Source organism: Ascaphus truei, chromosome 8 (assembly GCF_040206685.1).
Source record: "Ascaphus truei isolate aAscTru1 chromosome 8, aAscTru1.hap1, whole genome shotgun sequence".
Classification (NCBI taxonomy): domain Eukaryota; kingdom Metazoa; phylum Chordata; class Amphibia; order Anura; family Ascaphidae; genus Ascaphus; species Ascaphus truei.
In genome coordinates this window covers 6,413,962-6,428,191 of record NC_134490.1, presented here as the reverse complement: position 1 = coordinate 6,428,191, position 14,230 = coordinate 6,413,962, and the positions used below count along the sequence as shown (strand labels likewise).

The following is a 14,230-nucleotide window of genomic DNA, read 5'->3' as shown; positions in this document are numbered from 1 at the left end:
ATTAGCTGGGTAAGACACCCCCTCCCCATGATATTTGCCAATACTGAACCTTGGACAATTAAGATCAACCAAAATAGGTGGGGGCGATTCTCCCAACAGAGATGATTCTCCTGGTAGCCAGAAAAGCCATTATGATCAAGTGGTTGGATTCACGAGCACCAAACATAGAACTTATAAAATCCCTCTTGGTCAAACTGATCACGATAGACAGAATATCTACCGAACAAGTAGGAAATAACCAGTATGACAAATTTGATCGAAAATGGGAGATGATTATAAACTCTCTTCCCCAGCTAGAACAGAATAAATTCAGATGACATCCAACATAAGATGTAAACTAAACCGGACGGAAAACCGGATAAAGGAAATAGAAAATAAGGAGAACGTCCTGCATCCCAACATAACATAACAACATGACAGAACAGAGTAAAACCGAAGAGCCTAGTCTAAACAAATATGATAACTAAAAGAAAGAACGGGAGTCACAAGCAAGCTACGATACAAGGTTTTGAGTTAAATGGCCGAGATATTATATCAAGACCAGTTATAAGTTCGAAAAAAGAAAAAAAAATGGGTATCGCAAATATGTATTGATCTATGTAACATTATACGATAACCTATGTATATGTAAATACAATATGCTACAATATAATATCTTGAAATGTATCTGTAAACACCCTATTAAAAAGATACTAAAAAAAAAACAAAAAAAAAAAACAGTTTGTTTTGGGAAATCCATTTTTCTCAAGTCTTGAAAAATGAGATTGAATTCCGAGTCCCAGGTCAGAGAGGCCAGGGATGTGTGCATAGAAGATTGTGTCATTCGCATGTAGCCATGCTATCTGTGGCTACTAGTCTGCTTCCCTCCTGGCAGTAAGCCCTGGTACAATCAGGCTGCCAGTAGTCAATATGGGTTTTTCCCCCTCGTTGGTGCTGCCCTTGAGTGACAGCGGGAGGCGGTGACATCAGGCCTGAGCATATCAAATCATGGGACAGACCTGGTGCCCTCCTCCTGGCTATACTTAAGGGCAATGCCGCCCCAAATTCAGTAGTACCTCTAACCCCTTGAGAGAGGCAGGTCACACAACCAGGAGCCTGCATATTGGCCTTCTTTGTTCCTCTTCCCTCTGGGGGAGAGTGAGTGTGTACCATACCTCTGCTAGAGGGGCAGGGAAGAGTTGGGATTGCTGCGGGTGCCCTTGGCCTGTGGTGAAAGTCCAGGGACCATCCTTCAGTGGGTAGCTGCGAGTGTCTGTTTGGGCAGAACCTGCCGTGTACTGTGCTGCACAGAGAGACAATACAGTAAACCGTTCCTGTTTGCATATACCTCCGGCCCGGTGCGTGATCTTACATGGGGGAGAGCTAATAGTTAAACCGTGGGAGATCACCTTCAGTTCCCTGGAGTCTACAGCAGATGGAGGCGCTGCACTGCTAAGGAGATATGTGGGGAATGAACCCCAGAAGCCTGTTCATGTGTCCACTACCATCGACGGACGACTCAGCCCTCCTGTTACTAGCAGGTATCATGCACCACACATTTAGTAATGGCCAAATCTCCCACCGGGTGTGGGAAACACCGTTACAGGCATACATCTGCATTTAAACTCCCTTACCAGCTATAGGAAGATCGTTAATGAAGACTGAAAAGAGTAGGAGCCCCAGAACAGAGCGTTGCGGGATCCCATATGTGACATCCAATGGGTTAGAGTTTGATCCCAAGATAGACACATATTGGGATCTACTGGAGTGAAACCAGTTTAAAGTGGGTTCCTCTATTCCAGAGCACTGGAGCTTGCTTAACAATATAACATGATCACAGTATCAAAAGCCTTTGCAAAATCTAGGACTATTGCACCAGTAAGATGTCCCTGTTCCATTCCACACCGGATCTCATTGCAAACTTTTAAGAGGGTAGTTACCATGCAGTGTTTAGGGTGAAAGTCAGATTGGATATAGGGAGGTAAAAGGTGCTCCAATAGTCCTGGAATTTTCATGTAAATTCATCAATGATATGAAAACAGTGGAAACTCAGTGAAAGTCAGATTGGAGTTGACCAAGGAAATTTGTCGGTATAGTAATCGCTTAATTAGGAGTGGACACATTTTTACATTCAGAGAGGAAATTGTGCCAAGACAATGAGTGATATCAGACAGGGATTGTAGGGGGGCGGTAGATGCCAGCAATAAGAATCGGCTTAGAGAAGGGGGCACATTTTACCAACTAGCATTTCAAAAGAGGATAGGCTTGGGGGGCAATTTAGCAGTGTAAATTGTAAGGAGTCTTCAATATAAAACAACACCCCTCCTCCTCTTTGATATATCTTTCCTAGAAATAGAGTATCCCTGAACGGAGATAGATGCATGAAGGGTTTTATGAGTTAGCCATGTTTCTGTGAGAATGATGGCTTTAGGCTTATGCAGAAGGCACCATGCCCTTAGTTCATCCAGTTTGGGCAGCAGGCTTCTAATATTTATATGGGCGACAGATACTGTCATAACATTTGCTACTTTAACCCTTTAACAGAAGAGGTGCCTAGGCCTCATTACAGCCCATATCCAAGTGGCCCATTATAAGTGGCAAGACGACTGAACAACTGAAGTTTAAAAGGAAGGTCAAAAGAAGTGAGGAAGAAGTGGACACTCCATCTGGCCCTGATTCCTGCATTTGACCTACGCTGGAAAGGAGGATATCATCAATACCAGACTGCATCATTACTGCTGTGATGCTGACTTTACCATTTATATTTGCAGTGACTTCACTTCTTCTCAAATTATGCACTTCTTTTTACCTGCCTCAGTATGTCTCTAACTCCATTCATATATCTCCATCTCTCCTTTCTTCACCACTTCTCTGTTCACATGAACTCCTTTCTTACCTGCGTCCTCTGACACCACACAGCTATATCCCCTGCACTAAAACACACCCCTACAAATCCTCCTCACACATTCTCTTTCTATCCATGCTTCTCCTCCTTGCTTCTGGGGATATATCTCCCAATCCTGGTCCCTGCCTTATTTCTACTTGCTCTCGTCCTCGCCTGCCAAATGCAATCTCTACTCCTGGTGTTAACCCCTCCAACCTCATACCCATCCCCTGCCACCCTCCCTCCTCTCTCCCTTTCTCCTGTGCCCTTTGGAATGCTCGCTCCCTTTCTAACAAGTGCCTCTCTGTACATGACTTCTTTCTCTCTCACTCCCTGCTTCTCTTTGCTATAACTGAGACCTGGCTCACTCAGTCTGACTCTGCTCTGGAAGCTGCCCTCTCCTACGGTGGCCTTTCCTTCTCCCACACTCCGCGCCCTGATGGCAGGGGTGGAGGCGTGGGGCTCCTGCTCTCCTCTCTCTGCTGTTACCGAACCCTTCCTATTCCCCCCTCTCTTGCTTTTCCCTCCTTTGAGGCTCACACTGTCCAGATCTTCTCTCCTCTCCCGGTCCATGTGGCGGTCATCTATCGCCCACCTACCTCTACTCATTCCCCTTCTACCTTTCTCTCTCACTTTGAATCCTGGCTCTCTTTCTTTCTCTCCTCAGACTCCCCTGTTCTTCTCCTTGGGGACTTCAATTGCCACATTGATGACCCCTCTCTCCCTTGGGCTTCCCGCTTTCTTTCTCTAACCTCTTCTTTTGGCCTTCAACAGTGGACTGCAGCCAGCACCCACAAGGATGGCCACTACTTAGACCTGCTTTTCACTAAAAACTTTTCTCTCTCTGATTTCTCCATTTCCCCTTTTCCTCTCTCTGACCATCACCTCATCTCATTCTCTCTATCTCGCTTCTCCCCTTCTCCACCTCCATCTACCCCCCGGTTCTGCAGAAACCTGCGCTCTATTCACTTACCTGACTTTGAGTCCACTTTAAGCTCCACCCTCTCCTCTCTCAGCTCTGCTACAGACCCTGACAACCTGGTCAGGAACTACAACTCTGCCTTGTCCTCGTCTCTTGATCTACATGCCCCGCTTTCTCTCTGCCGCACTCGCCCTTCTAACCCTAGACCCTGGCTAAATTCCCACACGCGGATGCTGCGTTCCTCCACTCGTTCCTCTGAACGCCTCTGGAGGAAGTCTCACACTCTCGCAGACTTCCTTCACTACAAATTTATGCTATCCTGTTTCAACTCTGCCCTCTCGCAAGCTAAACAAGCCTATTTTTCTGCACTAATCAACATGCACAAGTCTAACCCACGCCGACTGTTCTCTGTCTTTGATACTCTACTCAAACCACCCTCAGCTGCCTCTCCTTCCTCCATCTCCGCTCAGGACTTTGCTGACTATTTTAAGGAAAAGGTGGAATCCATACGGCAGAACATCCCCTCTGTTTCTTCCTCCCATCCTACACCTCTTCCTAACTCTCCTCCTGCCTTCCTTGACTCTTTTTCCACTGTCTCAGAGGAGGATGTGTCGCTGTTGATCGCCTCCTCTCCCTCTACCACTTGCCCTCTTGACCCCATTCCCTCCCATCTCCTAAAACCTCTAGCTCCTACTATAATCCCTACGCTCACACACATTTTTAACTCCTCCCTCTGCTCTGGAACCTTTCCATCCTCCTTCTAACATGCAACAGTCATACCATTACTCAAGAACAACAAGCTTGACCCTACCTGTCTTTCTAACTATCGACCTGTCTCCCTCCTGCCTTTTGCCTCTAAACTCCTTGAACGTCTTGTATTCTCTCGCTTGCTCCATTTTCTCAACACCTATTCTCTCCTAGACCCTCTACAATCTGGCTTCCGCTCTGCTCACTCCACCGAAACAGCCCTCACTAAAATAACTGACGACCTCCATGCTGCCAAAGACAGAGGTCATTACACTCTGCTCATATTACTCGACCTCTCTGCAGCATTTGACACAGTGGACCACCCTCTTCTCCTCCACATTCTCCATACTCTAGGTATTCGGAACAAAGCTCTATCCTGGATCTCATTCTACCTCTCCCATCGTACTTTCAGTGTCTCTTCTGCTAACACCTCCTCCTCCTCCTCTATTGATCTCTCTGTGGGGGTACCCCAGGGCTCTGTCCTGGGACCTCTTCTCTTTTCTCTGTACACACTCTCTCTAGGTGACCTAATAATATCTTTTGGGTTTAATTATCACCTCTATGCCGACGACACAAAAATATACTTTTCAACACCTGTCCTTACACCTGCTGTACAAACCAAAGTTTCTGAATGTCTCTCTGCTATATCATCCTGGATGGCCCTCCGCCGCCTTAAACTCAACATGGCTAAAACAGAGCTCCTCATACTTCCTCCCAAACCTGGCCCTACTACCTCCTTCCACATTACTGTTGGAACTACAATCATTCACCCAGTAGCCCAAGCACGCTGCCTAGGGGTCACACTCGACTCCTCTCTCACATTCGCCCCTCACATTCAAAACATTTCTAAAACTTGTCGCTTTTTCCTCCGCAATATAACAAAGATACGCCCTTTCCTCTGTTGCTCGACTGCTAAAACTCTGACTCAGGCCCTCATTCTCTCCCGTCTTGATTACTGTAACCTCCTGCTGTCCGGCCTTCCTGCCTCTCACCTGTCTCCCCTACAATCTATCCTAAACGCTGCTGCCAGAATCACTCTACTCTTTCCTAGATCTGTCTCAGCATCTCCCCTCATGAAATCCCTCTCCTGGCTTCCGATCAAATCCCGCATCTCACATTCTATTCTACTCCTCACTTTTAAAGCTTTACACTCTTCTGCCCCTCCTTACATCTCATCCCTAATTTCTCGTTATGCACCATCCAGACTCTTGCGTTCTTCTCAAGGATGTCTTCTTTCTACCCCCTTTGTATCTAAAGCCCTCTCCCGCCTTAAACCTTTCTCACTTTCTGCCCCACACCTCTGGAATGCCCTTCCCCTCAGTACCCGACTAGCACCCTCTCTATCCACCTTTAAGACCCACCTTAAGATACACTTGCTTAAAGAAGCATATGAATAGCACTGTGGATATTCTGAACACGATACATAAAGCTTGGCCCCCTGCAGACGCACTTACCAGAACTCCCTCCTACTGTCTCTGTACGTTCTCCCTACCTACCAATTAGACTGTAAGCTCCTCGGGGCAGGGACTCCTCTTCTGAAATGTTACTTTTATGTCTAAAGCACTTATTCCCATGATCTGTTATTTATATTATCTGTTATTTATTTAATTACCCCATGTATTACTACTGTGAAGCGCTATGTACATTAATGGCGCTATATAAATAAAGACATACAATACAATACAATTACCAGGCGAGCGTCCCAATATCTTACCTGTAGTCCCCAAAAAGCCATTACCGCGGAGTTGATGGTGCCCAAGACGCCCTCTGGGTCGAAAGGCTGTGTTGTTTTATACAGCTCCTAAAACAAAGGAGAGAATAGCATTTATAGTAACCCCATGTCATGGGATGCTGTGAGGGGGTATGGGGAGATTTCCTGGGTGGGATTCGGTGTCGGTGGAAACCCTTGCACTGGAAATGAACCTTCTCCTTTGCATCATACAAGAGCTCTAACGCCTCCATTGACATGTATGTCAATTAACCTGGCAACTATCTCTATGTCGAATCCAGTTGGGTATTTTAGCATACAGGCTACAGTGTTTTTACTGTCGCCCGAAATATAGGGTAATATACTGCAGCCTTGTGCATGTGTATAGAATAGAGGGAAAATCCTGTCTATGTGTGTGTATGTGACTCCTAGTGATACCTGTCTGACTGCATTTAAGACAGAAGGGGGGACTCTACTCCTGACTATCACACTACACATGGTTGAGTACCACTCATATAGGAATTATGAGGCTAATAAGCCTTAGCAATCACTGGCACTGGATACTTCTCAAGTGTTTTTGTCCAGTGCTTTGGGTACAGATCATCTACCTTATTTTGTAGTTACTAGGATTTCTGAGTCATTTCAACACCTATAATATACACATATTTATTCCTGGATATACCTATATACTACATGGTATTATGTATGTGTCAACTCAACACTAGAATGTATGTACAAGTATAACGATATGTAGCGCTATTTAGGTTTTAACTAGCTTGTTTCGCTATTTTGAGCAATAAAATGTTATTATTTTTGTATTATTAGCATTATAGGTGAGTGCATCAATAGGGTATCTTTCTCCGTCCACAAACTATCTCTAGGTCAACAGTGTTGCAATGATCCAGGTTAGTGTGTATGCATGCTCTATTCTGCAAGCGTTGTTCACGGACCAGGAAGATGTGAGAATACAGAATCGAAATTTATTATCATACTGTCTCTGCTAAAGGGAATAAGAAGCTTGAAAATCCTGTACTTGTGGTTGTTTCGTTTGATGCAAAGGGAATTAAAATCCCCCGCAATCCTAATCACACAGTTCATTGTGAAGAATTCACCGAAACTGCGATGGATGGACCCAGATAATGTGCTGATAAATATCATCCTGAGAGGTGATGTGGCTAAGTACTGATGAAATATTAATTAGTGTAAACACTAATACTTCCTCCTGTGTTCAGTACACAGTGATGTACAAGTCATTGCTGCCCAATGATTTCTAATTAGCAGGTCCTCCCATCTATCAGCCGGAAAATAACATTTTGGTTAATTTCGTGTTTACACAAAAACAACAAGAAAACTTCTGAGCGCACTCACACAAAGAGAAGGAACACAGTGTGACTGTGATAATGAAATGTACCGATAATAAATGTCAGGAATCTACAATATATATAATGTATATATATAAAAGGGCAAATAATGCAACATAAATACACCGCATAAAAATCAGACCATGCGGAGGATAGTGACAGAGCGCGTCACCCAGCGCAAAGGGAAAGCGGGAGAGATGGGAAAAAGAAAGCGGGAGAATTAGGAAATACCAAACAGGGGGAAATGGGGCAACACAAAAGGAAAAAGGGGGGTGGGGGGAGATGGGAGTAACAGGGGGGGAGGGAGTAACGGGAGGGGGAGGAAGTAACAAGGAGGGAGGGAATAACAGGGATGGGGGGGAAGGAGAAACAGGGTTTTTTTCTACTATTGAGAGGATTTGTTATTTGGATAGTTCTAGGGAAGTACCTCTGACACAGTTTGTGGGAATGAGCCAGAAGGAACTAACCCCCGAAACGTTGCCCCCCTTTTGTTTTTTTGTTTTCTCCATTTCCGCTCCCGTTACACCCCCCGTTATTCCCTTCCTCCCCTTACCCCTCCCCGTTACTCCCTCCCCCGTTACACCATCCCTCCCCGTTACACCCGCACCCCAGTTACTCCCCCCTGTTACTCTCTCCCCCCACTTTTTCCTTTTGTGTTGCCCCATTTCCCCCTGTTTGGAATATCCTAATTCTCCCGCTTTCTTTCTCCCGTCTCTCCCGCTTTCCTTCTGCGCTGGGTGACGCGCTCTGTCACTATCCTCCGCATGTTCTGATTTTTATGCTGTGTATTTATATTGCATTATTTGCCCTGTTTCCTATATTGTCGATTCCTGACATTTATTATCAGGGCATTTCCTTATTCCGGTCACGCTGTGTTCCTTCTGTGTGTGAGTGCTGGGAACTTTTCTTGTTTTTGTGTATCATTATCCCAAAGGGAATTAGGGTCCCTTTTGTTCCCATTGCACCACAACCATCAGGATTGTTTCCTTAGAGACTTACATGTTCTTATCTTGTGCTGTCTACACTATATACTGTTTGTATTGCATAGGTTTGTTTTTTCAACCAGTTTTGGACACGAAAACAGGATGCTTCAGGACCATTAACTTACTGCCCGACTGCCACCAAGATTTAAACCAGAAAAACTCTCTCAAAAAAAAAAAGGGGGGATGAACATCGGAGTTTTAAGTAACCCCTTCACTGCCAGAGTTTTTCTTTCCCTGTTTCAGCAAGGGGGTTTCAAAAAAAGAAACACCCACATGGAAGGACTCTGTTAATTGTAGTCTCTGGCAGGGGGAATACTAGTGCTGGCCGGAAGGAGAACGTCAGCCAACTGCATTGAGAGCAAAGTTCTTCACTTTATCAAATTACCTATCTTTAAAACCAGGAGGTCTTCTAGTGTTGGGGTAAGACCACCAATCTCACCGGGAGACCGCCAGTTCCAGAACAGTGATATATATAATATAAAGATAGACAGAAAGCAACCTCCGAGGACACAAATCTGAGATTTGGAAGTTCTGGACAATAATCAAAATGGGATTTTAATGAAAAGTCTAGGATATATATATATATATATATATATATATATATATATATATATATATATATATATATATATATATATTATGATTACTTGCTGTGCGATTCCACGAAGTCTAGGATATATATATATATTGTGACAAACAGCTTACTCCGGGGCTCCGCCGTTTGTCCGGGACTGTTAGAACACGGTCTTTTAGGGTAGGTTAAATGATGAGGTGTCACGTACTGTTCCTTTAAACAGGCTATGCCTGGTTTATTCAGTCCCAGGCACTGAGACTGCCACAGTGCATACAACAGAAACACATCAAAACAAAAAGCTGCTCACCTGAGCGATAACTTAACTTAGATTTTCCCTAACTCAGGGTGGAAGTGGCTTTTCCACTTCCAACAACAAAACAAGGTACTTTTCAGTTTTAGACAAAAAGGAACAGAAACATTTAAACATTTAACCTGTTTGGGGAGAGGCTTTTCCCCTCTCTGCTTCCAGCAGCCTTCCTGTCTCCAGGCTCTTGGGGAGAGGAAACAGGAAATCAGTCTTACATACCTGATTTCTAATTAGCATGACAGGTGACAGAAATCAGGCGGCAGACAAACTCTGGTCTGGATCTCTCATCCCTCAGTTCCAGCGCTTGCCAAACTGTGGGATGGAGTGCATGTATTATAAGACTGCACTCCCAGGCCAAACAGGATAGAAACTGTTCAGTGTCCTGGAAGCCCTATATATGGAATTTATTACCATCCCCTGGTTTCTGTCACATATCCTCCCCCCCAGCTCAGACCTCGAGGGATGAGCGACCATGGATATTAGGGAGTGCATCCTTGACAACCCGTCAGCATTGCCATGTTTGTGCCCTGACCTGTGTTCCACAGAAAATTTAAAGGGTTGTAGGCTTAGGAACCACCTGGTCACTCTAGCATTCTTTTCTCTGTTTTGACACATCCAGGTAAGGGGTGCATGATCTGTGACCAACCGGAATTTTCTCCCCAACAGGTAGTATGTGAGCGTCTCTACAGCCCACTTTATTGCGAGACACTCTTTCTCGACTATGGAGTAATTTTTCTCCTGGGGATTTAGTTTCCTACTTAAATAAAGGATGGGGTGCTCCTCACCTTGAGACTCCTGGGAGAGTACCGCCCCCAGCCCTACCTCAGATGCGTCGGTTTGGACTACGAACTCTTTGGAGAAGTCAGGTGTGACCAACACTGGTTGGGCACAGAGAGCTTCTTTCAGGCTTCTAAAAGCCTGTTCGGTTTCGGGGGACCACTTTACCATTAGCGGTCCTCTTGCTTTTGTGAAGTCGGTTAGTGGGGTTGCCTTAGTTGCAAAATTGGGAATAAACCTTCTATAGTACCCAATTAACCCCAAAAAGGTCCTTACTTGTTTTTTTGTAACTGGCCTTGGCCTCTACTTTGAGTGTTTGGGGTTTGAGAATACCTCTGCCAATAGAATACCCCAGATACTTGGCCTCCTCCAGACCAATAGTGCATTTAGCGGGGTTAGCAGTTAGTCCAGCAGACCGAACTGCGTCGAGCACAGCTTGGACCTTTGGAAGGTGGGATTGCCAATCTTCACTATGGATTACCACATCATCCAGGTAGGCGGCAGCATACCGAGTATGTGGTTTTAAAATTTTATCCATCATTCTTTGGAATGTGGCGGGAGCTCCATGTAAGCCAAAAGGTAGCACCCTATACTGAAAGAGGCCGTCTGGGGTTGAGAAGGCTGTCTTTTCTTTTGCCCTTTCTGTGAGGGGAACCTGCCAGTACCCTTTTGTTAGGTCTAGGGTTGTGAGATATCGGGCTTTGCCCAGTCTCTCTACAAGTTCATCTACCCTGGGCATAGGATAAGTATCAAATTTTGACACCGCGTTTAGTTTCCGGTAGTCATTACAAAACCTTGTTGTACCATCTGGCTTTGGGACTAAAACTATAGGGCTGTTCCACCCACTTTGGGATTCCTCAATTACGACTAGTTTTAGCATTTTTTTAACCTCTAAACTTATAGCCTCTCTTTTGGCCTCTGGGATTCGGTACGGCTTAAGGTTAACTCGGACCCCCGGTTCAGAGACTAGGTCATGTTCAATTACGCTAGTTCTACCTGGCTGTGTAGAGAAGACTTCTTTGTTTCTTCTCACTAAATTCTGGACCTGTCGTTTCTGATGAACGGACAGGGTTTCAGCTATGCTAACCTCTGGGTCAGTTTCTCGATTCTCTGACTGACCTGGGGGCACTAGGGTTAACAAGACCTCTCTATCTTTCCAGGGCTTAAGTAGGTTTATATGGTAAATTTGCTCAGGTTTCCTCCTACCTGGCTGTCTCACCTTATAATTTACTTCTCCCACTCTTTCCAAGACCTCATATGGCCCATACCACTTAGCAAGGAATTTACTCTCTACGGTGGGAACCAGAACTAGCACCCTATCACCTGGAAAAAAAAATTCTAACCCTAGCACCCTTATTATACGTATTCCTCTGTGCTTCTTGAGCTTTTTCCATGTGTTCCCTCACTATAGGTAGGACTGCAGCTATGCGGTCCTGCATCTGGGCAACATGCTCTATTACACTTCTGTAAGGGGTAACCTCATGTGCCCAAGTCTCTTTGGCTATATTCAGTAAGCCCCTTGGGTGTCGGCCATACAATAGTTCAAATGGGGAGAAGCCTGTGGATGATTGGGGTACTTCCCTAATGGCAAATAACAGGTATGGTAACAAACAATCCCAGTTTTTCCCATCCTTATTGACCGCCCGGCGTAACATGCTCTTTAAGGTTTTATTGAACCGCTCCACTAAACCATCTGTTTGTGGATGATAGACTGAGGTTCTGAGATGCTTGATTTTTAGGAGTTTACCTAACTCTTTTGTTACTTGGGACATAAATGGTGTTCCTTGGTCAGATAAGATCTCTTTAGGAATTCCGACCCGGGAAAACAGAACTATTAACTCTTTTGCTATGTTTTTAGCAGAGGTGCTACGTAGGGGAACTGCCTCCGGATATCGGGTGGCATAATCTAATATTACCAATATATGCTGATGTCCCCTAGCGGACTTTATTAGGGGTCCTACTAGATCCATAGCAATCCGGTCAAATGGCACCTCTATTATTGGAAGGGGTACCAATGGGCTACGGTACACTTTGAACGGGGCGGTGATCTGACATTGTGGGCATGAGGAGCAATAATTTGTAATTTCTGCCAGAACCCCAGGCCAATAGAAGCTTCGGAGAACCTTTTCTTTTGTCTTTTCCACCCCTAGGTGTCTTCCCAATGGGTGACTATGTGCGAGGTGTAATACTACATTACGGAATGTCCGTGGTACCAACAATTGTTTAGTTGTAACTGATTTCCTTTTATCAACCCGATATACTAGGTCATTCTCTACCTCGAAGTAGGGGTAGGCAAGTGACCTATCTGGTTGGCCAGGAGTACTATTCTCGTCCCGTATATTCCCCCTTGCTACTGCTAATGTGAGTTCTTCCCACTGGGCCTTCTTAAAACTCCCAGGACTGACCTCTAGATCAGCGAGGGTCTTATCCTGTTCTGGGGTGGTAAGTGCCTGTTCAACATCTTGATTTGGGGTATTCCCTACCAAGGTAGCCATGGGGAAGGGAATTTTACAGCACTCCTCCTTTTTCCCCTTCTTATTTGGGCACTCGTCAACCTCTATTTCTGAAAAAAGGAAAGGATTTGTTTCTTCTGTTACTTCGTTATGGTCCGCTATCGAACTCTGGGCGCTATTCTGAGAGGAGGACCACATTTTTAGAAAATGGGGAAAGTCGGTCCCTATTAACACATCATGTGCCAGTTTGGGTACTATACCCACTTTGAAATCTAACGAACCAAACTCTGTTTCAAAAAAAACATCAACAGTGGAATATTCGTGATTATCCCTATGTATACAACAAATTGCCACTCTTTGTGAACTGTTTACCTGTTTCTTCTTAATGGGCAACAGGTATTCGGACACTAGTGTGACCATGCTCCCAGAGTCAAGAAGTGCCCGAACCCTCTTACCATTAACCTTTACAAATGCCCACAGATGGTTATTCAAGGGGTCCTCTAGGCTAGGGCCCATACATTGGGACCACAGCGAATAAGGTTGAACGTTGTTGCATTTCATGGGTTCAGCATTTAGTGGGCAGACTTTTGCGGTGTGGCCCCTCTCATAACAATTTACACATTTAGGTACATAGTCTGTGTCCCACTTAGAGCCTTTTTTCGGCTCGCCATGTTGGCTGTTGCCCTTAGTGTGCGAGCCATTGTTACTGGTGCTTTGTGAAGGCGGTCGTCGCTCTTCAGCCCCCCTTAACCCTGGTACCCTTTTACCGTCTCTGGAAGAGTCCTGGAACCTTGGGTAGTGGGGTTGCTCCACGACTATGGGTTGCGGGTGCTCTTCTGCTGCATTGTACCTTTCTACGAGGGCCACCAGCTCGTCTGCATTGTGGGGGTCACTCTGACTGACCCAACGGCGTAGGGCAGAGGGAAGTTTCCTCAAGAACTGGTCCATGACCAACCGTTCCACGATGTGGCTTGCTGAGTTCATCTCGGGTTGTAGCCACTTCCGAGCGAGGTGGATAAGGTCATATATCTGGCTTCGGGTGGCTTTATCCGACGTGAAGGACCATGCGTGGAATCTTTGGGCACGAACAGCCGTGGTTATGCCGAGGCGGGCGAGGATCTCGAACTTCAATTTTGCATAGACGTTAGCTTCGGCTGGCTCTAGATCAAAGTAAGCCTTTTGGGATTCGCCGCTTAGGAAGGGTGCGATTAGACTGGCCCACTCAGCTTCTGGCCATCCCTCTCTCTGTGCCGTGCATTCAAACGTGAGAAGATAGGTTTCCACATCATCCGAGGGCCCCATCTTCTGGAGGTAGTGGCTTGCCCTGGTCATTTTCGGGAATGGGGCTGCCTCTGCCAGTGGAAGGTTACTGATAGTCCCCCTCAGGATCTCGAGTTCCTGCTGTAAGCCCTGGGCGAACCGTTGTTGCTCCTCTCTCAGCAAGTGGTTTGTCTCTTGCTGGTTTGCATTCGCCTCTTGCAGGGCTGCATTCGTCTGTTGCTGGTTTGCATTAGTCTCTTGCTGGTTTGCATAAG

The 14,230-nt window shown here is 45.6% G+C and overlaps 1 protein-coding gene across 8 annotated transcripts in view; it reads right to left on the bottom strand.

The window, feature by feature from the left end:
• The window catches only part of LOC142501084 (heparan-alpha-glucosaminide N-acetyltransferase-like), a 202,256-nt gene that overhangs the window by 70,472 nt on the left and 117,554 nt on the right, over positions 1–14,230 (bottom strand). For all 8 annotated transcript variants that reach the window (XM_075610413.1, XM_075610415.1, XM_075610416.1 and 5 more), the window contains one exon: positions 6,247–6,333. In XM_075610413.1, coding sequence (XP_075466528.1) covers positions 6,247–6,333 — 87 coding nt within the window. The remainder of the gene's footprint in view (positions 1–6,246; positions 6,334–14,230) is intronic.